The sequence below is a fragment of the Saimiri boliviensis genome, chromosome 1 (assembly GCF_048565385.1).
Source record: "Saimiri boliviensis isolate mSaiBol1 chromosome 1, mSaiBol1.pri, whole genome shotgun sequence".
Classification (NCBI taxonomy): domain Eukaryota; kingdom Metazoa; phylum Chordata; class Mammalia; order Primates; family Cebidae; genus Saimiri; species Saimiri boliviensis.
In genome coordinates, this window is record NC_133449.1 from 212,447,052 (window position 1) to 212,473,847 (window position 26,796).

The window sequence follows — 26,796 nt, forward strand, 5'->3', positions numbered from 1 at the left end:
ATATGCTTCTTTTAACATCCTTAGGCAGGAATGTAAACACCAATAACTTATTCCTGTGAAAAAATAATTTTCTTTACCCTGAGGTTTACAGAAATTGTGTAAACTGAAGAAGGCTCCTATGACACAGAGCTGTATCCACCCCCTGCAAATTCATATATTAAAGCACTAAACCCCCAATCTGATTGCATTTGGAGATAGGGCTTTTAAGAAGGTAATTAAGGTTCAATTAGGTCGTAAGGGTAGAGCCCTAATCCAACAGGATTGGTGTCCTTGGAAAAAGAGAAAAAAACAGCAAAGCTCACTTTCTCCACATCTGCACAGAACAAAGACCACGTGAGGACACAGCAAGAAGGTAGCATTCTGCAAGTGAGAAACAGCCCTCACCAGAAACTAACCATGGTAGCCTTGGTATTGGGCTACTAGCCTCCAGAACTGTAAGAAAATTAATTTCTGTTGTTGAAGCCACCCAGTCTGTATTCATTCTAACAGCCAGAAAAGACTAATACACTGCTTATACTCTGTTCCCATATAATCACTCTATAAATATACTAAGGGGTAGGGAGAGAGAAATGGAGATTTTCTTAAGGGGAAGGGAAGTAGTAAATCAATATCTTCATAGTTTCACACACCACAATTTGTATGGCCATTAATGAGTTATTTGGGTTTGTTTTCCTCAAAATGTCATTTGATTTTTAACCTTTGATTAACATCAGTAGAGAAACATCCACTTTTTTTCCTCATGGATAGTGTTAGGTCTAAAATTCATGCTTTCAAACCTCAGCTCACACTACAACTAACTCATAACACTAGTTATTAATATTTTGTTATGTCAAGTAATAGAGTCCTGCCTTTCAGTGGCTTTGCCAAGCTGACAGCCATGACATAGCTTAACCTTTACTCTTCCCATAAGGCTATATGAAAGCTTGTGTGTGACCCATTCATTGCCTTCTCACCAACTCCATGGTATATTACGAAATTCCTTTTTCAAAGTTGAATTTAATTGGCTTGGGAATTGTTTTAATGGCTCTCTAATGAAGGGCAAAGTGCCCCAATACAGGTCAGCCAGAAGTCTTTGCAGCACTGTAGGAAGAGAAATTGATTTAATTGCACCACTTAGGTCTCAAAGTCATAGCAGCTCTCTAGCTATGAAACAAGATGAAAGAAGAAAGGAGGAAAATGTTGGGTCACTCTTTAATGTTGATTTTGAAAATGCTTCAGAGTAAGACTCCCTCCCTCCACATCATCTTCCTTTCCCTCTAACACTGGGAGGGTTTCTTATTTAGCACTGTCTTCTCTCTACAAAGCATAGGGTTTGAAATACTGCAAGTACTCAATGAATTCATTTCAGTGGAAAGAGAAGCTGAATGAACACTAATAAGAATGTTCCAAAAAATGATTTGGAATTACTCTGTTTGCTATGGAAAAGTTTATAGGAAAAGGAAAGGTGAGGGGGAGGATGAAGGAAAGGAGGGAGAGAAGAAAGGAATAGAGGGAGGGAAGACAGGAGGACAGACTGACTGACCTATAAGAGTACAAACAAAATTGTTAAGTGTTTGTTTTGGAGTTGTTTGAAGTAGTATTACTTTCAGATAACATTTATTGAGCATCTAATATGTATGCAACAAAACGCTATGTTAAAGGCCAACCATAGTAGCAAATATAAAAGATCTGTTTTTTGCCTGATACATGTAATTAATGGTTTTTGGCTGAACAAGCATGTACATTATTTATATAGAACTCAAAATATAGTTTTAACCATTTAGAAAATGGAGTCCTAAACAAGTAGTACCTCTGCTTTCATACGTGATATTTATGCTTCTTTGAGCATCCTTGGGCAGAAATGTAGACTCCAATAACTTATTTCCGTGAGAAGGTATAATCTCTTTACCTCAAGGTTTCCCAGGAATAATTGTTCAAGGTGAGGAATGCTGCTACTCTGTTCCCATGTAATCTACCCATATAGCCACCAAATAGTTAAAGGATTATTCTTTACACACCTTACTATTTGGTCAAAATCACTAGCTTATACATTTCAGTTTAAAATATTGTCTTTGTGAGAGAAAAAAAAATAGATCCAGAGACTCATGGTAGAGTGTAGGTAGAGAATTGCATAATTCATAATAGGCTCTCAGAGCCAAAAGCTGCTGCCAAGTTACATTGATTCAGCAAAAAATAATAATAATGTAAGGATATCACAGTCACCAGCAGAAATAAAAATCCGTTAGTAAAACTAGCTTATTAAGCTTCCTATAAGGAAGCACAGCAAAATAAGTCTGAACTTAAACACATAGCTATGTCTGTTTGTATTCCTGTTTGATGCTTATGACACACAGGCCTTGTTACTAGTTAATGAAATATCCTCATTCAGTATCTTCATGTTAACACTGTACCTTTTGATCTTAAACTGCTATTTCAGCTCTTCCTAACAAGTATTAAACTATACTTAACACTTGCTCTAAGGCTGAAACAAGTTCTATTTGTATGAATAATGAGGTACTGCATATTGTATTTTCTTGAAGGAACCATGAAAGCATACCAGGGCCAGAATTAAACTGGAGATAGGAATATACAGTTCCTCTACTCTTTAGGCCAGTGGATCCCAACCTTCTTGGGACCAGGGACTGGTTTTGTGAAAGACAATTTTTCACAGACAGGGGTGTGGGGGAGAGTGACGGATGCAGGGGCATGAAGGGATGATGATTTTGGGATGAAACTGTTCTACCTCAGATCATCAGGCATTAAATTCTCACAAGGAGTATGCAACTTAGATCCCTCAAAAGTGCAGTTCACAAAAGGGCTCATGCTCCTATGGGAATCTAATGCTACCCTGATCTGACAGGAGGAGGCGCTCAGGCAGTAATGCTTGCTTGCCCATTGCTCACCACCTGCTGTGCAGCCCAGTTCCTAGGACGGATCCTTGGTGTGGAAGTTGGGGACCCCTGCTTTAGGTAACAGTTCCATGAAAGTGTTGCAAATTCATCATTGTTAATAAATATGAAATGGAAAGAGTCTTCCTATAAGGGACTCAAGCCCTTAGAAAAGAATTAGGATCCAAGAAATACCATTAGTTCCAAGCTTTTCAAAATCCCACTACGGCTGCAATATGCTCAAACCACCATGTATCTTAGACTACTGCTAATTTCAAAAAAGTTTTGAGTTTTGAATGTACATTTTAGGTTTTTAACTAAAGATATTAAAACAATCTGGTAATATCCTTAAGAATCAGAGAGCTAGTGAATAAAGAGCCAGGATTTGAATGTGGCTGTCTGAACTGTTCACTTCACTATTATACTATGCTATATAGTAGTCTTAACAAAATAAGGTAGATTTATAGAGAGATCTCCAAAATGGAGAGAAAAAAAAAGGTAGAAAATCAAATGTATTGAAGTAAAAGGTGTGGGACTAGACCTATAATTCTCAGTCTCATGGTTTTTGGAGAGTATGCTAGTTTGTATGTTCATATCAATAATCTTAAAAAAAAAATTCCACAAGAATGTAAGCTCCTCAAAATCAGGAACTACACTACATTAATATTTGTACTCCATATTTAAGAACGAAGCTTAGAACAAGTTATCATATAATAAAGGTATTATTTGAATGCATTTAATGTATTTATTTGGGAGGGCATCTTTTAAAAAACGATTATATTTTTTAAAATATACATGGGCACAAGTCAAAAGCAAAACAAATAAAAATACTTATTAAACTGAAGCAGTTTAAAACAGTATGCAAGAAGAATCTGGGCTGGGTGTGGTGGCTCATACCTCTAATCCCTGCACTTTGGGAGGCCGAGAAGGACAGATCACCTGAGGTCATGAGTTCAAGACCAGCTGGGCCAGAAAAGTGAAATCCTGTCTCTACTGAAAATACAAAAACTAGCTAGGCATGGTGGTGCACGCCTGTAATTCCAGCTACTCAGGAGGCTGAAGCAAAGAACTGCTTGAACCTGGGAGGGGGAGTTTGCAGTAAGCCGAGATTACATCACTGCACTCCAGCCTGGGTGACACAGTGAGACTCCATATTAAAACAAAAAAAAAAGAAGAAGAAGAAGAAGAAGAATCTGTATTAAAATTTTTATACTATGCTTATTTCTGGATTCCCACTGCCCCTTCCCCAATAAAAGAAGAATGAAGCATGGTGACGTGAAAAAAGATTTATGTTTTGCTGTATTTTTCGTCTCAGTGATAAAAAGAGATGAAGAACAAACTATTAACATAACGTAAAAAGGAAAAAATTCAAAAAGAGAAAAATGGGAAAATAAGAAAAAGAAAAATTATGTGGATTTGAATCCTATTATTCTCTCGTCTCAATAAAATGGAATTAAGCCAAAAGTACTCATCTCCCAAGACTTTTTTTGTATATTACATTCTCTATATAGATACATATTTCTGTATTTACTTTTCTGGTTGCTATCTGCAGTGGAATATATAACTAAGATAAAAAATTTATAATAATGTACAAAGTTCTAACTATAATCATGGAGTTCTACTGAACAATTAGGCATTGTTAATGCCACAGAGGGACAAACACATTGTCAATACTACAGAGGAAGTACTGTGGTTAAAAATCTATCTAAAAAGCATCTAAAAAGCATCAAATTACCAAGTACAACACAACATTCCATAAACTAAAAAACAGACAAATAGCAAGGAAATAAATACTGAGAGCATTGGATTGCTTTATCCTTATATTAATCATATAACCATGCTTAAAATTCACGTAAAGATATGCTCTTTTAGTTACTTGAAAGACAGCCAATAACCTTGTTGAAGGTAAAATCAAATTATTTTAGCTCCAATTTTCAATTTTCTTTTTCTTTTCCTAGGTTATTTATATTTATATTTATATTTATATTAAACTTGTCCCCCCAATCAAGTTAACAAAAAATCTTTAGCTTGCAGAGTATTTTTTTTTAATTTTATCTATCTATCTATTTATTTATTTTATTTTTTTTCTGTAGAGCAGAGTCTTGAACTAGTAGCCTAGGCTGGTCTTGAACTCCTGGGCTCAACTGATCTTCCTGCCTCAGCCTCCCAAAGTGCCAGGACTCCTGCCATTTTATAAATGGAATCATTTTTCTTTCACTTGCTTTTTTTTTTTTAATTATACTTTAAGTTCTGGGGTACATGTGCAAATTATGCAGGATTGTTGCAGGTACATACATGGCAATGTGGTTTGCTGCCTCCATCCCCCACCCCTGTCACCTATATCTGGCATTTCTCCCCAAGTTAACTCTCTCCAACCTCCCCACCCACCATGCCAGTCGTAGAGCCCCTCTTAGAAAGATTTAGCAGTAAAAAGTAATTTAAATTGTTAATGATGCCAAAAATATTTATGCTTATTAATCTCTCGAGCAAATCTGTATAGCTGCGAATACCTTTATGAGATCTAATATGAAAAGTTTATTTTTAAACTCCATCAATTGGATATACTATAGTCTTAAAAGAACATCGTAACTTATAATTCCTTATTTACAGTGAAAAATTACATTAGGCATAATGAGTATATCTGTGAGTTATTTAACAGAGAATGGGTATCACTGAATGGGATCTGCAAAGGAAATTTATAAGAACTCTTCAATGTATACGGAAAACTTGTGAGTTAAAAAAAAATCTCAATTGGTAAATACATTTATTTGCCAGATCTCAGAGGAATCTGAACAAAAAATTATTTTGCTGATAATTTTTTTGAAATACTTTTCCACGTAACTCATCAGACTGATAAAACATCAGGTATATGACAGTCTTAAGCCTTTATAGTAACAACTTTGTCATCAATTTACAACTGACTGAGAGCCAGTTTGCTTAACACTCATCAAATTAAAAAAAAATTAGTGATAGATTAGTCAAAAGGCTGGAATTATAACTATATTTTTTCTAGTAATGGTCACTGTCATTCAATGATGTGCCAAGAAAAGATTCCATGCATAAATTCTTCAAGTCTTTATCTCAGTAGTATTTTCTGAATTGGTAATTAATTAAAACAGAACTATGTACCCAACTGCAATGAACAACTGGACTTGAACAAAGCTAGCCACACTTTAGTGAACATGTAGATGGAAATCTAACTCAACACATTCTATTATCTGATCCCCAAGTCAGAATAGACCTTCTTTTCTATATTCAAATATTTTTCTGGGTGCTTCCTACAAATGGAAAGTTATCAAGCCTCTCAGTATCCTGTACTGATGTAGATGGAAGTGAGGCTGCTGCTTTAAAGAGCAATGCATTTCTTATTCCTATGAATACCCAATACTCTATTGTTCAGTTTGAGTAGTCTTCATAACGTAGCTAACCAATCTAAATACTAAGGCACTTAGTCTCAAGTTTAAAAAACAGAGAAACTAATAAGAGGCGGCCAGCTCAAACTTCTGCACATGATCTTGATAAATCTGGACACACTAGTTCCTTTCACCAAGACTCAAGTGTCATGGCAGCCTCCCTTATTTCATCAAGGCCCTTCTAACAATTACGGGACAAGCAGAAACCTGACAAATATTTCTGTCTTCAAATCACATTATCAATACCAACTTAAGAAGATATTTTAAACATCTTCTTTTGATTGATCCCTCCTCAATCATTTCCACTAATCTCTATGCATTTTTCCTCTGAAGAGGATATTGGAATGATTTTGTAAACCAAAAATAAAATTCTAGGCCCCTCAACTTACTGAATGGACCCCTCATCTTGGCCAAGGGCATTCCAAAGTAAACATGAAAAATTAGCTCAGTCTATGATGGGAAGGGGGATTCAGACAGACTTCATTATACTCTCCTCCTTTTGGAATTCTGGCACAACTGGCCAGCATTAACATTAAAATAGAGATCTTAAGACTGACAAAACAGACTCTTTGTAGCAATAAAATGCCAAATTCCAAACTGAGTCTAGTAGAACATCAAACAACAGATAGCAGGCTCTGAAAGAAACAGTGGTATTTTACCCCAAAATATTTCTTAGACTTATTCTCAAATGGCCCTGCAAAGCTGTCTCCTGTGTGGGAACATTCTACAGAAAAAGACCTTTCCAGTTTTTTGGTTTTTGTTTTTGAGATAGGGTCTCACTCTGTTGCCCGGGCTGCAGGGCAGTGGCGTGATCACAGCTCACTTCCACCTTACCTGGGCTAAAGCGATCCTCCTACCTCAGCCTCCCAAGCAGCTGGGACCACAGGTGCATAGCATCACACCTGGCTAATTTTTAAAAAAAAATTTTTTAATTCTTTGTAGAGATGGGCTCTCCCTATGTTGCCCAGGCTGGTCTTGAACTCCTAAGCTCAATCAATCTTCCTGCCTTGGCCTTCCAAAGTGCTAGGATTACAGGTGTGAGCCACTGTACCACCTCAGGTTGTTTTTTGATCCAGGAAAGATTTAACTAAGTCTGTCACCTTTTAGGTTCTGATAAGAGATAACCATCTATTCTCTTAAAGCCTGCTATGTGGAGTCTTAATCCACATAATAAGAACCTTGGTCTCCACAACCCCTTACCTTATCTTAACCTAGACACTGCTTTCTATGGATTTCAGGTCTTTAGATCACAACTTAATTCTTTCGACCAACTGCCAATCGGAAAATCTTTGAATGTGACCAGATATGGTGTCTCATGCCTGTATGTAATCCCAGCATTTTGGGAGGACGAGGTCGGTGATCACTTGTTTGAGACCAGCCTGGGCAACATGGCAAAACCTCATCTCTACTAAAATAAAAAATAAAAAATAAACACACACACAAAAATTAGCTGGGTGCGGTGGCAACATGCCTGTAATCCCAGCTACTCAGGAGGCTGAGGCATAAGAATTGCTTGAACCTAGGAGGTGGAGTTTGCAGTGAGCCGAGATTGCACCACTGCACTAAAGCCTGGGTGACAGAGTAAGACTCTGTCTCCAAAAAAAAAAGCAAAAATAAGAAAAAGAAAAATGAAAATCTTTGAAATCTTTGAATCCACCTATGAACTGGAATAGAAGTCCCTGCTTTGAGTTGTCCTACCTTTCCAGACTCAGCCAGTGTACATTTCACATGTATTGACTGTTGTCTGCCTATAATTTCTATCTCCCTGAAATGTATAAAATCAAGCTGTAACCCAACCATGTTGGGCACATGTTCTCAGGACTTCTTAAGACTGTGCTTTGGGCCTTGGTCACACATTATTTGCCTCAGAATAAACCTCTTTAAAAATTTTACAGAGTTTGACTCTTTTCATTGACAATGTAATGATGTTTCATTGATGAATATACTAACAACTGTTTTAAATTTGACAAAATAACAGTTTCGGCTGTGACAAATACTAAGGCTTAAGCCTCCTTCCCCACCAGAAATTACGTCTATGACACTGAATGACATCTGAGGCAGTTGTCTGGGAAATGCTCCCACACAGCGCTGGTCATCATTTGCTGCAAGGGGAAAGGAGCAACCCAACACATAGAGGCATCCTTTCCTCACTGCACTCCTCTTTCTTCTGTTCCCTCAGGTGAAGCAGCTTTCTCCAGCCGAAACACCAGGAAGCCTTCTTTAATTTCCTTCATTGCAGATCATTGGCTTGGCCTCCCTAAGAGTATCTGAGGCTGGAGAAGACTGAGAGCCCCACAATCTAGAGAAATTCAGACAACTGATTCTGTTTCAGTGACTACATTTTTTAAATATGTGGAATACCCAGGAGTACCTTCATTAAGCAATATGTACTGGAAGAAAAAGAATTTCAAAAAGTCTCCTAGAATTAAACTTGATTCTCCATTGTTTCTTGAAACTCCCTTGGAAGCTTGAATTTTCCTTATTTGGCAAATGACCTGGTTTCCTCCTAATTTAGATGCTAAGGATGGAATTTTTAAAAAATTAATTGGTTCATTGTTCTATCATAAAACACCAGCAGAAAAATGAAGCAAAGCCAGACTATAAAGAATAGTAGGCTGGCCACAAGGCCGTACTGGCTCACACCTATAGTCCCAGAACTCAGGGAGGCCAAGACAGGTGGATTGCTGGAGCCCAGAAGTTCAAGACCATCTTGGTCAACATGGAGAAACCCCATCTTGACAAAAAACACAAAAATTAGCCAGGCATGGTGGTGTGCACCTGTGGTCCCAGTTACTCTGGAAGCTGAGAGGCAGGAGAATCGCTTGAGCCTGAGAAGTCAAGGCCTGCAGTGCCATGACCATGCCATTGCACTCCAGGCAGGCAAGACCCTGTCCCCACCCCCACCCCCCAAAAAAAGGTTAGTAAATGACTGCTACCATGGTAGTCCCAAAAGGTAGACAGCTCTCCATAGCTTTTTTTTAAACAACTGGTAATCATTTATTAAAAATAATTGACATAAGCATCTGCAATGGTAACTTCAACCTCAACTCCCGGCTCAATAATGATAGAAGTAATCTGCTTAACAATCTCAGAAAGACTGTGCAAGTCAGTGAGTCACATATGGATTCTCATCTGGAAACAATGCCATGTCTCAGACCCTTCATAAGAAGTTTTTCTTGTAATGGTTCTCAAAGTTTCCGTAGACATGCAAACTGGTCCTATCACTTTGAGATTCTTTTCCTTTGCTCTATTGATCAAGTCAGCACACACCTTCTCCAAGGATTTTAAGTTGCAGCTTGTTAGAATGATTATAATTTGGCAAACTGCCACCTCTGGCTCCAAGGGCAGTTTTCTTTATCTCCTGACCAACCTGTTTCTCGGCAAGAGCCAACAGCAGTGAATCAGGAGCAAGTGCAGGCTCACCACAACTCCGCACTACCTACAAGCACATGTTTATCAAAGAGTTATATTTTTTATTTAAACCCAAAACATTCAGGAAAGTGAACAGTCCCAACTTACAAGTGACTGAATTTTCTGACTATGAAAGAGAAAAGACAACATGCTTAAATTCCTGTTCTATCTCTTGCCAAGGCTCCCAAATGCCAGTCTTAACTCATTTGTACCAACCCTTCAATTCCATTAATCCAACTAGATCCATCTACCTACACCCTTTCCACCTGGACTCTATCTTCAACTTCATACAACTGTGTCCTGCCCTGCAACCGAAGCTCATTTCTGAGCCAAAGACTTGCAAGGATCAAGGCATGACCATTTTGAAAATCTCTATCAGCTTCTTCCCTTACCCCCAAGTCTCCACATTTCTTTAATCTTCCTCATTGACTCTCCTCTTCCAATTTTCTCTAAATGTCTTTGTAAAATGCAAAGTCCTTCAGGTGCCGTTAGGACAATCACAAATGGATTACAACAATGGATGAGGTTACAAGGGAATCCTGTCCACCCTTCCATGGATTCAGGGAACTCCCGATGTTCCATTTACTATCCAGAAACACCTAGGCCAGGCGTCCCCAAATTTTTTACACAGGGGTCCAGTTCACTGTCCCTCAGACCGTTGGAGGGCCGCCACATACTGTGTTCCTCTCACTGACCACCAATGAAAGAGGTGCCCCTTCCTGAAGTGCGGCGCGGGGCCGGATAAATGGCCTCAGGGGGCCGCATGCTGCCCGCGGGCCGGGCCATAGTTTGGGGACGCCTGACCTAGGCAATGAGCAACCCTCTCTACAACAGCCAGATGTAGATCTAGGTTAAGATCTAGATATTAAAAGAACTGTATCACCACAAGGGCTCCAAAATTTCCCTCTATTCTCAATTCTGGTTTCTTGCAAACTTTCAGAAAAGTTTCATATCTAGGGATTCATATTTAAAAAAAGAAAGAAAGAGAGAAAGAAAAGAAAAAAAGACTTTCTGGTTGCTCCAATTATATTATGGAAAGGCCTAGTAGTATCAGCTCAACTCTAGCCCCCTACAGTAGGGATCCCCCCACCCCCTGGCCTATTAGGAACCAGGGCGCACAGCAGGCAGGAGCTGCGTAGCAGGCAAACAAGTGAAGCTTCATCTTTATTTACAGTCACTTCCCAAAGCATTATCATCTGAGCTCCACCTCCTGTCAGATCAGTGGCAGTGTTAGATTCTCATAGCAGCGTGAACCCTATTGTGAACTGCACATGCAAGGGATCTAGGTTGAGCGCTCCTTATGAGAATCTAATGCCTAGTGATCTGTCACTGTCTCCCATCACCTCCAGATGAGACTGTGTAGTTGCAGGAAAACAAGCTCAGGACTCCCACTGATTCTACATTAAGGTGAGTTGTATAATTATTTCATTATATATTACAATGTAACAATAATCAAAATAAAGTGCACAATAAATGTAACACAAATGAATCATCCCGAAACCTTCTTCCCTTTAGAATACATCACAAACTAGAAAGTATACATACCCCCCACCCTGGTCCGTGGAAACATGGTCTTCCATGAAACTGGTCCCTGGTCCCAAAAAGGTTGGGGACCGCTGTCCTACAGTTTTCAAGACATGAAGTAACTAATTGGCAAAACATAGCTGCACTGACCTCACCTGAACTGCCTAGAACCTGAACTGCCTAGAACCACAGGCGTCGTTTAGGTCCATACCAACGTCTGGAGTAACCTTGGCTAAATTCTTCCACATCTCAAGTTTCTAATGTTTTCATGGAGAGGGTTAACACTGCTGTTTCCTAGTGGGACTATTACACTAAATTAGTAAACATGTGAGCCTATGGTAACAGAAGTTATACAGTTATGAACAAGTTTCTGTACATTTATTTCATAATTAGAATACTGTGTTAGACAAAGCTTTATTGCACTTTTCTTCGTGTGTCCATATTTTCATATTAGCATGAGAACAAAACTAGGTTCTTCAATTCATTTCTCTTATTTAGGTATGCATTATCTGATGACAAGTTTTTTTTTTTTTTTTTTTTTTAAATGTAACTGTGCCTAGCAGAAAATCTACTTGTAAGTGTGCATTCAAAAGATGGGTGTATGACTGAATTACTGAGCAGAAAATTACCCCTTACTTATTTTCTATATAATTTCCTTACAACCAGTCTTTTTGGTTATATACCTTTCAGGCTGAGTTCTCATGGAAAACCTACAGGTAAATGATAATCACTGGTTATAAAAGTTTCTAAAATATGCTGTTTTCATGCATGTATCAAGACACTTTTTGGAAACTGGTAATAGCAAAGAGCTTTTCTACTACTAGCTTCCAGTTAAAAACTGGGCTGTTTCTAGCTACAGCTTTAACCCTAGATTATTAGTGATGCTAACACTTGATTCCAAATAGTCTTATTTTCCCCAAATAAAAAAACTTAAGACAGACAGATAAAAACAGGTTTTAACTTATATTCCATCACACAGAGAAATTACAAGTTTCAATTTCTTAAGGGTTTTCTTTCAATGTAGAAATTTATCATAGAGCAAGAGAAAAATAAAAGCAGTATGTGGTATGCTCACATTTTTGAGAAGTAATCCTAAAAAGTTTTTTAAGAAAGACATGCATACCTACAGAGCAATTGTCATGTGTAAGATTAAAAGACGGAATCACAATTTTATACTGTGTTACAAGCCACAAAGATCTCATTTGTTGTCCAGACTTCCCTTTTTGGAAGTTGAAAAATACTTTTAATTGGATACCAATCTGAAAATGAAAACAAAAATAATTTTTTAAGACAGTTAAGTCTTCCTTGTTTGATTATGCACCACACTGTGGTAATAAAGCGATTCATGGGACCTATGTTCATATTTAAAAAAAAAAATGAAAATCTTTAAATTATGTTTTCAGTTCTGCAACCTCAAAATGCCAAAATACCAACCACTAGATTTACTTTAGAATATATCACAAACTAGAAAATATATATACTTTTGGCTAGGCACAGTGGCTCATGCCCATAATCCCAGCACTTTGGGAGGCTAGGGAGGTCAGATCACTTGAGGCCAGGAGTTTGAGACCAGCCTGGCCAACATGGTGAATACTCCGTCTCTACTGGAAATACAAAAATTAGCTGGGCATGGTAGTGCGTGCCTGTAATCCCAGCTACCCGGGAGATTGAGGCAGGAGGATTGCTTGAACCAGGAGGCAGAGATTGCAGTGAGCCGAGATCATGCCACTGCACTCCAGTCTGGGCAACACAGTGAGGCTGTGTCTCAAAAAAAAAAAAAAAAAAAAAAAAGTATACATAATTTCTAGTATATATTCGATGTATACTCAAACCTCTTCAATCAGTTTCTGAGGGTGAACCTTGGCACTTACATTTCTTAACATAAATTTAAGATTTTCCAAAATATACCAACCCTGCATGCAAATGACGACAAAAAAGCTGGATAAACATCAAATAATTTACCTTAATCTAATACCTCTATCAAAAAACATAGTTGCCTTCAATTTTTTTTTTTTTGGTAATATACAAATCACTATTACCTAACAGTTTACCTCCACCTGCCTAACAAGACATAGTCATTATTGCCAAAACAATTTTAAGTACTGGTCCAGCATATCTCATCATTAAAAAAGCCATCAAAAATCCAAACTCAGACCAGATGTCCAGACTTCAACATAACAGCAATTTTTCCCAAGGACAAATCCAAAAATAGATCCTGAGCTAAATGGGAATTCCTAGCATTAATATCCATCCTTATACGCCCTTTCTGGGAATATGCATTTTAAATGGATTGTAGAAGTATGTTCCCTGAACAGGTTAACATAGGATATTCATCAAATGAACCAATTATCAACAGGTAGAGATTGAGCAGGGCCCAGCAAAAATAGGTCATTCCAGTAGTAACTTTGGATGGAAAACAGGGAAACTACAGAAAACAGATGAGTGTTGAAGGTCAGAGGGACAAGATATAAACTAAATTCACTTTCTTTACAAATGTTATCAGTCAGTAGGTGGAACCACTGACAAGATTTTAACTAAAAGATATGTCTTAAATTACTGAAACTGTTTTTTGTTAAGCTCCCACACCTCTCTACATATACAGGGATACATGAGAAAGTGTTAAGTGAGAAAAATTCCGTTAAAAGAGGATGAACGTGTAACAAAATCCAATACCAGGCTTGATAAATCTTGCAATCATAAATTGTATGGATAATGAAATACTCTGCATCATCACACCCAGACCAATGGGAGCATTATATATGCATATTTTTGTACTCAAAAGGATGAAGTATGTAACTGTCTACTGTACCACGTCGTTTGAAAACACTAGAAAATTCTACAATTCTTCAAGTTTTCAAATAAATACCCTGTCCATCTTAAACCTGAAATGCACTTCAAACTGCTAACAGCTAATTTCTTGTTGACTGTAGATGCTGCCGATTCTATTTTCCTCGTAAAAGGATGCTAAATAAGGTTCCAAAGAATGATTGCTACATTAACCAAAATTATGCACTGCCAAGCTGTCTCCAGCATCAACTCTGAAAGACAAATAGGAAAGAATCAAAAATCCAGTTTTCTACATGAAAGTTGAAGCGCTGCTTCTTTCTTTGTTCTCTTCAGTGGGATTTTTCCATCGTCTTCCCAAATGTGACAATTTGCAAATACCCACATCTAGAAGCATATTCTATGAGAGAAAAGACCCCAGTTTCAAAACTTGAAAAAGTGCTTTAATTCTGTAAGCAAAGGTTCAACAAATCAGCTAGCACTAATCTTGACCAAACGGGTGAGTCAGCCTTGTCACAGAGATGAAATTTCACATTTAAAATCCTACCAACATGGTAACTCCAAGCATTCTACCAAGAACAAAGAATAAACCGTGGAATAGTCACTTGTAAGGACTAACAACTTGTATTTAACCTATTTTACATTGAAGTACTAGATGGTCTCTATAGTTTCTTTTAGCTCAAACCTTCCTTAATTCTTCGAGTAACTTCACCAGACTATTATTTGAGTCTTAGTAATTACAAATAGGACCTGCATGAGAAAGAAAATTCAGAATTCAAGTTGTTATCAGTAAGCCTAATTAAACAGTACAGACAGAAAGATGGCAGTAGAATAAAGCATTCTACATTAGGAGAAGGGAGAATATAATCAGTAGTTCGCAGCCCCATGAATGAAGCGCAGCATACAACACAGTGTGGCTGGGATTTAGGATATAATGGACAGTATCTGCCTGCTCTTGGGTGGCAACTATACAGGGATAGACTTTTAAAGTGATACTCCACCTTCTGAAGTAACCAACCACCCTTGGGAAAACATGTCAAACCGGAGAGTGAATCCTCTAATTTTAGTGAGTCGTCTCCCTTACTGGCAGTTTTCCTACTTTCTATCTTAAAAGGAAATCCACACACTCAGCGCCGCAAAATGGTAAAACATCTCACCCCTGCATTGTGACTCTGGCACTTGGTCGGAACAAAAGCTATCGTTCTAACTAGGGTGGGATTTATGCTCCCCGTTCAGCGAAGGGCAGTGGCTACCGGCAGGGTGCAGGCGGGCTCCCCGCGTTGACTCTCGCTTCCTGTCACACCGTGGTTATCACCGTGACGGACCCTTGACATTAACAGGTCTTCGACTGAAAAACTGTACGGGACCTGCAGCCGGGGAGGGGAAGCGTGGTGGCCCTGCGGCGCGCCTCGGCGGGGCCAGGATGGCGCTGCGGTCAGGCACCTCCGCGGCCCCGAGCGGGGTGAGCGAGCCTTTCCTGAAGTTTCCCTTCCTTCCACACGAACTTGCCAAGCCTCCCGCCCCCACCCCGCCCTATTAGGAAAAGTCACGCCGGCAGCTCACTGAAGGGCAGGGGGACAGCTCCCGGCGCCCCGCAAAACTTGGGTTGGGCGGCGGCCACAGCTTAGCGCTCCTGCGGGAGAGTCGGGCCGACACCGCTTCCTCCGGGGGCAAACCTGAGCTGCCAACTTTCCCGGTGCCCACTCCTCTGCGCGCAGCAGCCCAAACTTTGAGGTTCGCCCACGGGCCGCACCCCGGGCTTGCGGCGGCGGCGCTGACCTTCACGCGAACCCGGGGCCCCGCACGGGCCGCCGCCCGCCCCCGAGCCTCCCTGCCTCCCCTAGATCCCCTCTCCCTGCCTCCCCCAGCCCTCGCGGGAAGCCCGCGGGGGGAAGATGGCTGCAGCCCGACTCCGCGTGTCACGACTGCCCACGGCCCTCGGGGCTCCGGAGAGCCCGTGTCCCGGCGCCTCGGCCGCCCACTCACCATTGGTGAAGGGCTCCATCTTACCCCCGCCGCGGCTCCTCACAGCCCGAGAGCCCGAGCTTCCTACTCCGAGAGCTGAGGCGGCCCCGCCGACTGAGCATGCCCAGCGCGGCCTCGGAGGGCTGCCGGGGAGGTGCCGCGAGGGGCGGCGCCGCTCCACCGCTCGATGGTTCCGCCGCTCCGGGTTTTCGCGGCGGCTGCGAGGGAAGCTAGAGGGAAAAGCACAGTCCGACCCCCGGCGGCTCCGGGGAAAGGCCGGGAGGGAGCCGGTTCGCGATGGGGGCGGGGCCTGGGCGGGACGCGGAAAGCCCCGCCCCTACCTGAAGCGGCACAGGCTGCGGCGCTCTCCGGGGCGGGGAACCGAGTTCAGGTTCAGTCGCTCAACAAATGCGGGGCCCTACTGCGACCCGCCGGATCCTGGACGCCGAGACCCCTGCACTGCACCGGAAGAACACGGTCCCAGTCCCAGGAACGGACATTCCAGAAACAGATCATAAATAAACACAGATGACACACGAGTGTAAAGTCAGTGCCCTGCTGCGCATTACATCGGGTGATGTGATGCCCAGTGAGTGGGTAGCTAATTCGGATGGCGTGGTGAGGAGACGCCTCGCTAAGCAGGTGCCAAAGAAGCCGAGGTCTGAAGGCAAAGCAGGAACCAGCGGGCGAGGGTCGCTCTCCGGGCCGCGAATCGCCGGTTTCCCCGGGGAGGTTAGCCGCGGAGGGACCACTTCTTCCAAGGACCGAGGGAGCCGACGTTGTAGATCTTTTCCGCAGAGGTGCCCGCCCGCATCCGACTGTCCCGTGCGGGCGGTGGGGAGGAGACGGAAGAGAAGGCGGGGACCCTGCAGGGCCGAGGGCGCCCGGAGTCGTCCCCGGACACGCGGCTGCGGGCGCGGCCTCTAGGTGCGGGCGGATGGCAAAATCCGGCGCCGGATCGTCCAGCCCGGGCCGCGGGCGCAGCAGGATGTGGGCAGAAGGCCCGCCTGTTCCGAGCCTTAAATCAACACCTGCGGTTCCCGGGGTGACACCGCTGGGGCCCGCAGCGAGGCTCCCCGGCGCTAGGCCCGAGAAACCGAAACTCCCCTAGTCGCCTCTGCTCCCCGGCACTCTCGCCATCGCCTTCAGCCCCAAGCCACCATTGTTAACAGTGCCAAATGGGGCAGCCCCGGTAGCCTCCCGGGCCGAACCGCCAGGGGCCCCGTGAACCCCGCGGAGGCTGGTCGGGGCCCGCTTCCTTTTCCCCCTTTCGGTGTGCGCATGGCCACCACCCTCGCCGCAGAGGCCGCCGGCCTCCGAGCGCGCCACCGCCGCCTCCTCTGCCTCTTCCCATCCCTCAGCCCCGGCCCCTGCAGCGACTTGGCTCCGGCTGCACCTCACTGCGCCTGCCAACTGTCACACGCTCCCAGGCTGTCAACAGGGTGCTAGGGACAAACAAGGCGCGGCGAGCACCAACAGCCTGAGCAAACAGGGACGGCCAGGGTGGTGTTTGACCAGCACTGAAATTGGAAACGGTTTCGAAGAAGTCAAAGTGCAGTACTGTATTTTAAACTGTGTATTGTATTACATCCCCCACAATACGCTCTCTACTTGAAACTTCCAGCGGATACCAGCTACACTTAAAATAAAAATGAAATTCCTTGCCCAACTCTGGGGCAGCATCAGCACATGCTTACCATGTTTTGGCCATAGAGGCCTTCATGCTGTTCCTGCAAGTCGCCAAGTTCCATCCATCATTGTTAATCATTCCTTTTGCACGCTCCTCGCACAACTGTTTCTTCTGCTTAGTGCTTTGCCTACTGATTCCATCTTGTCATTTAAGTCTCGGCTCAAATGCCACCTCTGCAAAGAACCCTTCTCTGACTATAAATCTAAAATAGCCACAAACACGGTCTGCTTTATAAAGACCTGGCTTTGCTTTATTTCCTTCTCAGCACTCACATTGTCTGAAACAATGTTTTGTATTTGTTGTTTATTATCAGCCTCCCTCTCAAGAATGCAAGCTCTGCGAGAGCAGGGTCGTTATCTTTTTTAAGGCTGTATCACCAATGCCTAGGTAAGTATACAGTAAATAATTTTTGCATGAATAAGTGAATGGACGTAATGGTGTTTAGAGTTTTTAAGTTCACTTCCACTGCTGCAAACCCTTCCAGTTAATGACTCCATACTGAATGATGTGTTTGATCAGTACAGAGAAGGTGTCTGTATCATATGATACCTCAGAGCTGCTATCTCCCTAATGTGTGAAAGGTAATCAGAGCTCTTAGACTGGCCCCTTGTACCCGCATTTCAGAACCAAAAATAGTGAACCACAGAGGCTGATATATCCCAGTTCAGAAATTATATAGTATATGCAGAGCTAGATTTTGTTAACATATTTCACACATTGTATTGCTTAAATAACACTCTTCTCTATATTTTAGGTCATGTCATGTTTCCTTGGAGTTACTTTTGCAACCAAAGCATTTAGTATAGGAGATATTTAAAACACTGCAGCTTGTTAAATCGCCTCACCTCACCTCACCTGTAACCTACAGTCTATCATGCTTTTGAGTGTGAAACATGTTACCTAGTGTTTTGTTTTAAATACCCCAACTCTGCAGACTCTTGTGGTAAAAATGCACTAGCAACTATAGGTGGATCATTACGTCTTTTTGAGATTTTTTTTAACAAAGAGACAAATAATTTCTTTGCCTATCTCTTGTCTCTCACCCCTCCCATTCCTTCGCACACACAAGACATAAAGGACCCTTTACAGACATGTAAAAATACAAAAAATAAAATTAGCCAGGTGTGATAGTGCACACTTATAAGCCCAGCTCTTCAAGAGGCTGAGGCATGAGAAGCTGAGGCATGAGAATGGCTTGAACCCCAGAGGCAGAGGTTGCAGTGAGCTGAGATCACACCACTGCACTCCAGTCTGGACAACAGAACAAGACTCCATCTCAAAACAAAACAACAGCAGAAAAAAAGACATGGTTTTGTATAGGAAGTAAGAATAGTAAACCAAAATGGTCAAAATGTTTCAGAATGCTACCTGGGAGCGGAAAGAATAATAATAAAGTTTGTTTTGCTTTGTTGGATACTGTTTTACATTTGACTTCATAGAGCCTTTTTGAGGGAACATAATATCACAATTTCACAACCAAAACCCATTATGTTTTTATCTTTAACACCTGCCTATCCTCCCACACAGAACTTCCTCTTTAGTTTAAGAATATGACACTTTAAATTATTATGAAATTACTATTATCAAACGAGATAATATGACATTGTCTACTATATCCATCTACTGTCTTCAGAATCATCGCAGTCTACCATTCAATTTGGAAACCAATAAATTGGAGAGTTAATTATAATACATAATAGCATGATAGGAAAAATATAAGCACCCTGAAAAAATTGTATTTGTTTATAAAGAACTGACAAACTTGATAATCAATGAATATAAGAATATTTTTATCAAAATAAAACACTTGGTGAAACATAGATCAGCAAATCCGAGCCCCACATTTAACAGATGAGGAGGGAACTACTGTCTAGAGAGGGTAGAATATTTACTCACTATCCAGGAACAGACATGGACCAGAACTCGGGCCATCTGTGTTCTTAAACCAGAGTGTCAGAGTTTTCCGTTGCCTCCCAATTTCCACGAGCAAAGTGGAGTCAATGACAAAAATTCAGCAAAGGGATATGGAATAGATAGAAATATAGCTAATTTCAGCTATTAGAAGTTTATTCCATTAATTGTTTAATAAAATATTCCAACTTAATTAGTTGATATTCCATGGGGAATTTGGATTCAGCCCTACTAAATGATCTAATTATTTTGAAATAAGCAGCAACAATAATTCAGTGAACACATTTGAAAATGTTATTTGTTCAGTAGTCTCGAATAAATGGAAGCTGCTTCCTGCCAGGACAAGTCTGACCATAGTAAGGTTTCCAGCCATCCTAAGGACTGAAGGAGTCGATATCTCATTGCCTTTGTAACCCATCTGCAGCACACATATACTGCATTAATTAGTAATGTTTGAAGTTAAATCAAGAAATGTTTAGAGCACAGAAGAAGAATTGTCTAATAAAGTTCTTGTAGAGCTTAGGCATTAGCCAAAAGACGCAGGCAAATAAAGTGAAAGGTTATTATTTGGAAAGAATAGGGATATACTAGTTCAGATTCTTTGGGCTACCAAAGACAAAACTCTGAGTAAAACTAGCTTAAACAATAGATACATTTATCATTTCACATAACAAGTCCAGAGATACGACAATCTTCAGTTATAGCTCACCAACCTCATCAAGAGCCAACTTACCTCTCTCCACTCTTCAGTTCTCTATATGAGCAATTTCCCAAAGCCTAGACTACCATATGGTCAAAAGTTGGCTGCAGCAGGGGAGGAAGAAGGAACTTACTCTTCCGTGTCTCTTTCTTGAGAGCAGGAGAGGCCCTTCTCAGAAATTCCCCAATAGAATTCTCCTTAGGTCTCATTTACTAAAACTGTATTTTGCAATTTATACACCAGTCCCTGGAAATGAAAATGAGGTCACAATTGAGACAGAGTAGGAAGTGGGCTGGGCTTCACCTCACCCCCACCAGAGCATTCTTTCACGCATCCCCACTGACCACAAAACCTCCAGCACTACCTCACTGATGCCGTGATGTTTTAACCATGCCTTTTACTTAAAGAATTCCAGGAACTAGGCTAGGCATAATGGCTCATACCTGCAATTCCAGCACTTTGAGAGGCCAAGGCAGGAGGATTGCTTTAGCCCAGAAGTTCAAGAACAGCCTGTATGCCACAGCAAGAACTTGTTTCTACAAAAAACTGAAAAATTAGCAAAGCATGGTGGTCTGTTCCTGTGGTCCCAGCTACTCAGGAGGCTGAGATGGGAGGATTGCTTGAACCTGGGAGGTGGAGGCTGCGGTGAGCCGAGATCACACCACTGCACTCCAGCTTGGGCAACATAGCAAGACCCTGTCCGGAAAAAAATAAATTCCCAGAACTGGCCTTAGGAAATGACCAAGGTTGTGGAGTGTCCGTGCTATGGAAGGAATGCTAAACAATTGATTTATAGCCTTGTTGCCTCTGGCCAGCCCATCAGGTGGCCCATTACTCAAGATAACCATAGCAACCAGGTAATGCTGACCCGCATAGCCTACCCATCATATGCTTTGCCCAGTTCAGCCTGCATACCCTACCCCTGATGTCAGTTCCTGCATTACTAGCTCTATTTGGGGAGTCAGTCAGGAAATTCTCTCTTTCATGCTACCTCCCTTACGTCCAACCATGAAGGCTTGTCTAGCAAAACTCTTTTGGCCTTATGTCAATCTCTATTGCATTGGAACTCAAGAACCAATTACCTGCTTGTGGCAGGTAACTCCAGAGTTCTTTGACATGGTAACACCATGACTAGTTTCTTATACAAAGTGCAGCCTAAATGTGCTGAGTTTCGGATCACCTTCCTTGTTTCATATGGGAGGAGAGGGTATTTGAACAAAACCATTTCCATTCAGAAAGGAAAAGGGGAGTCAACTGAGGAATGATGAGGTTCACAAACTTGGAAAGGAAAGTTATTTCTCATGAAGGGTTGCAGCCTGTAGGGTGGCCATGCTGGCAGGCTGACTTCACAGCCAGAAGCCAGAAACAGACACTCTGAAGGAGGGGCAAAGAGAATAGGAATTTATGCTTAGCAGGGTGGTCAAATATCCAATAAACTATAGGAGAAATCATGAATATTTATGAAAGGATAAATGTGTGCATATGCAATGGAGCTTCATGCCCCTTCATGGGTCCCGTGTGCAAAATATGGCAATGTTAGCATGATACGACGGTGGAGTTTTCAGCCCTCTGACATCAAAAAATGAAGCAGAGGACATGAAAACTCTTACTGTGCATTTTCTGGAGATGGGACAGAACCACTCCATGTGGTTGTCTCTTAGGCAAAAAACTAGAGGCAACATCAGGTGGTTGGTTGTTAAAGTGGTGAAATCTTTCAAAAGGGCTGGTTTCTGGTTAGTCCTTAGGGAAGACAGGCTAATCCTGAATATTGAGGAAGGAGTATGATGAGGCTTGTTTGACCTGAGTATCCTGTCATGAATCAGGATTTAGTTTTCAAGGTTACTCTGGGGTCCCGTTGGCTAAGGCATGGTCTGTTCAGTCACTTGGAAGCCTTGGAAATTTATTTTTAGTTTACAGGAGTTAAGCAACCAAAATGTTAGGCAGGCAACCTAAATGTTCACTAAAGATTATAAACAATGACATATTTTAATAATACTTTGATATTAATTTTTTTAAAACCCTAATGCACATATATAGGAAAAGTAAAGATAGAGCCATTAAATACAATGTAATTTTTATATAATTGATTAATATAATTAGGATTACAAACCAAGAAATGGTATATTATTGTCAATTAAAAGAACCAAACTCTAAAATATTTAAAGAGATTTATTCTGAACAAAATATGAGTGGCCACCACCCATTACAGAGCCCCAGAAGATCCTGAGAACTTATGCCAGGCATGCCTGTAGTCCCAGCTACTCAGGAGGCTGAGGTAAGAGTATCACTTAATGGAGGAGGCAGAGGTTGCAGTGAGCCAAGATCATTCTACTGCACTCCAGCATGAGTGACGGAGTGAGGCCCCATCTCAAGAAGAAAGGAAGGACAGAAGGGAAAGAAAGAAAAAGAGGGAAGGAAAAAAGGAAGGAAGGGAGGGAGAGAGGGAGAAAGGTAGATCTAACTGTTATTTCAAGCATCTGTACTAGTTTGCTAGTGTTAGCAATGGCTAATCTGTTGGGTCTGCAGAGACTCTGTTTTTGCCTTCTTAGAGGAAAGAATTCTGCTGAGGGGCATAAGGCAGAGAAACCGAGGCAACTTTTAGAGCACGAGTGAAAGTTTATCAAAAAGTTTTACAGCAGGAATGAAAGGAAGTAAAGTACACTTACAAGAGGGCCAAGTGAGTGACTTGAGAGATCCAAGTGCACTGTTGGGCCCTTGACATGGGGTTTTACACATTGGCATGGTGCCAGGATTTCTGTGTCTCCTCCCTTGATTTTTCCCTTGGGGTGGGCTGCCTGCATGTGCAGTGACCTGCCAGCACTAGGGAGGGATCACCTTACTGAAGTTGCACACATGCTCACTTGAGTTGTTTTGCCCTTACCAGTTGAGCAATCCTAGAGGAAGGTCATAGACTGGTTATATGCCATTTGCCTCTTAGTGCGCACGCTTGAGCCCTCTTACCCAACTCCTGAGATCTTATTGCGAAGCTGCTGATCACCAGCTTTAGGGGGATTCTATTAGGAGACTGCCTTTCCCTGGCGCTGGCAGGAAGACAGTTTAACAATTGCCTCTCTAAAATAGTAGACGTGTGGGGAGCTCTGCTGCCTTGCTCATGTCTGCCTGGCTACCTATTTTAACACTAGGGCTCTTGTAAAACCTAGTGCATTCTGAATGACTTAAACCACAGAAATTTATTGTCTCATAGTTCTGGAAGCTAGAAGTCCCATATCAAGGGGTCGGTAGGTAGGACCATACTCCCCCCTAAAGACACAAGGGGAAGGATCTGTTTTAGGACTCTCTAATAGACCCTAGGCTTGTGGCAGGTAACCTTAGTGTTCACATGACATTCTTCTTGTGTGCATACCTGTGTCCAAACTTCCTCTTTTAATAAGGACACTAGTCACATTGGATTGGAAGCCCACCCTACTCCAAAATGACCTTTTATTAACTAATTACATCTGCAACAACTCTGTTTCAAATAACATCACATTCTGAAATATTGGGAATTGTAAATTTAACAGATAAATTTTGGAGGGCACTATTTAACTCATAACAACTTCATTTTAACAAAAATAAGGTTGAAGATAAGTATCAAGAAAGTATCCTTCAAAGGATAGCATCAAGAAATGAAAAGACAGCTGGGCGTGGTGGTTCATGCCTGTAATTCCAGCACTTTGGGAGGCTGAAGCGGGTGGATCACTTGAGGCCAGAAGTTCAAGACCAGCTTAGCTAAAAATACAAAATACAAAAAAATTACCTGGGTATGGTAGCATTTGCCTGTAATCCCAGCTACTCAATAGGCTGAGGCATGAGAATAATGAGAATCACTTGAACCTGGAAAGCAGAGGTTGCAGTGAGCAGAGGTCATGCCACTGCACTCCAGCATAGGCAACAAAGCAAGACTGTCTCAAAAAAAAAAAAAAAAAAAAAAGAAAGAAAAAGAAAAGAAAGAAAGAGAAAGAAAAAGAAATGAAAAGACAACTCACAGAATGGGAGAAAATATTTACAAACCAAGAGACTTTTCAAGGGACTTTTATCCAGAATATATAATTTTTAAACTTAATGATAAAAGATAAATAATCCCACTAAAAGTAGGCAAAGGATTTGAATATCATTTCTCCAAAGAAGATATACAAATGGCCACTGAGAAAAGATGTTCAATGTCATTAGTCATCAGGGAAAAGCAAATCAAATCCAAAATGAGCCACCACATCATATCTACTAGGATAGCTGGAATAAAAAAGCCAGATAATAGTAAATGCTGGCAAAAATGTAGAGAAGTTATAAGCCACATACACTGCTGATGGGAATGTAAAATGGTGTAGCTGCTTCTAAAAACAATTTGGCAGTTCCTCAAAAGGTTAAGCAAGAGTTTTGTGATCCAGCAATTCCATTCCTAGATATATAGCCAAAAGACCACAGAACATATGCACATTCGAAAACTTGTACATGGCTGGGTGTGGTGGCTCACGCCTGTCCTCCCAGAAGTTTGGCAGGCCAAGATGGGCAGATCATTTGAGTTCAGGAGTTCAAGACCAGCCTGGGCAACATGATGAAACCCCATTGCTACAAAAAATAAAAAATTAGCTGGGCAAGGTGGTGCACACCTGTAGTCCCAGCTACTTGTGGGGCTGAGGGAGGAGGATCGCTCAAGCTTGGGAGATAGAGGCTGCAGTGAGCTGAGATTGCACCAGTGCACTCCAGCCTGGGCAACAGAGTAAGACCCTGTCTTGGAAAAAAAAAAAAAAAACCAAAACTGGTATGTGAATGTTCATGGCTACATTATTCACAACAGCCAAAAAGTGTAAACAACACAAATGTTCATCAACTGATTAATGGGTAAATAGAATGTGAAACATTTATATAATAGAATATTATTCAACAGTAAAAGGGAACAAATTACGGATACATGTTACAACATAGATGAACCTTTAAAAATTATGTTAGGTGAAAGAAACCAGTCACAGAAGACCATATGTTGTTGTGATTCCACTTATTTGAAATGTATTATATCATTCCATTTATATGAAATGCCCAGACTAGTCAAACCTATAGAAACAGAGAGTAGATTAGTGATTTTCTTAGACTGAAGGGAGGCAAGAATGGCAAGTGTCTGCTAATTGGTATAGGATTTTTTGTTAGGATGATAAAAAAAAATTCTGAAATTGATCATTTTGCTAGGCACTCAACCCTGTGACTATATTAAAAAACATCGAATTATAAACTTAAAATGGGTGAATTTCATGCCATGTAGATTTTATCTCAATAAAACTGATATATATGAAAGACTTGCGGTTATAATTTTTAAAGACCATAATAATCGTGCTTGATTAAAGTGAAACAGTAACGTATATTGTACTTTGAGTGCCTCCATTCACTATTGCCCAAGCAAGTTTGTTTCCCCCGAAATGGTTGCTCCTATTAAAAGTGATACAGATTTCATTCAATTAAATGTTGACCTATTTAGAAACAGAAATGCTATAAAACATCCTACAGGTATAGATATATCATTACCATTTTTTCTCAGATGGGAATCTTAAGCTTACTGGAAATGCTTAGAAAGAAATCTTCACTCTGGAAGTCACGGCCAAACTGTGGTGACTTAGAATTTCTCAGGGAGCGTGTTAACAAAACAGATTGCTAGGCATTGGTCCTCAAAATTTTGATTCAATTGGTCTGGGATATTGCCTAAAATCCGCATCTTTATCAAGTGACTGTGACACAGGTGGTCTTCGGATAATCCTGCACTGCAGGAATTCTAGGGTATACAAGGAGAAGTATGTTTAGTAAAAACTGCACTACAGAAATCTTAGAGTAAATGAAGGGCAGCCCAGGACTGAGGTGAGAGCCTGTTCCCTGGACGTAGATTCTAAGGGTTCAAATTCTGCCCCAGCCACTTCCTACCTCTGTGCCTGGAGCAGGTTACCTGAGCTTCACTTTCTCCTTTGTAAAATGAGGACAAGTCCCCTCACAGAGTTAGTGTGAGGATGAGACCAAGTCACATAATGATACTTAGAACAGAGACTGGCACAACGTAAGCACTAAAAATGTTTTTTGCTGTTACTATTAAATGTGAATTATAAAATTTAAATACCATGTAGATCACATGCAAAGAAGTTTAGACTTGCAAAACGTACTGTAATAGCAAATTAATTTCTATAATGGTAACATATTCCAATCTGATCATTTAAAATAATAATGTCCTGGGAAACCAAGTTTTCAGTGTTGAGTTGGCATCTAAGCTGTAGGTTGGGTGGGGCCTACCAAAGCCAGAAAGTGACCAGGATGATGGGTCTGGCTATAGAACCATACAAACCAATCATAGGCTTTCTTCTATAAAAGTCAGAAGATAGAAAAAAACATTTTTAGAAATGATCTTGGGCCAGGCATGGTGGCACAGGCCTGTAATTCCAGCTTTTTGAGAGGCTGAGGCGAGTGGCTCACCTGAGTTCAGGAGTTCAAGACCAGCCTGACTAACATGGTGAAACCCCCATCTCTACTAAAAATACAAAAACTAGCTGGGTGTGGTGG

At 41.2% G+C, this 26,796-nt stretch overlaps 1 protein-coding gene across 2 annotated transcripts in view; it reads right to left on the minus strand.

The window, feature by feature from the left end:
• LNPEP (leucyl and cystinyl aminopeptidase) overlaps nucleotides 1–16,088 on the minus strand; it is a 96,533-nt gene extending 80,445 nt beyond the window's left edge. The window contains exon 1 of one of the 2 annotated variants that reach the window (XM_010340220.3): nucleotides 16,010–16,088. Coding sequence is in view for 1 of the 2 variants with exons in the window: in XM_003920729.4 (XP_003920778.3) it covers nucleotides 15,986–16,004 (19 nt within the window). In the remaining variant the exon portion in view is untranslated. Of the gene's footprint in view, nucleotides 1–15,985 lie in introns of both variants that reach the window. The other variant, XM_003920729.4, reaches the window with a different exon arrangement.
• Between the last annotated feature and the right edge of the window lie 10,708 nt (nucleotides 16,089–26,796).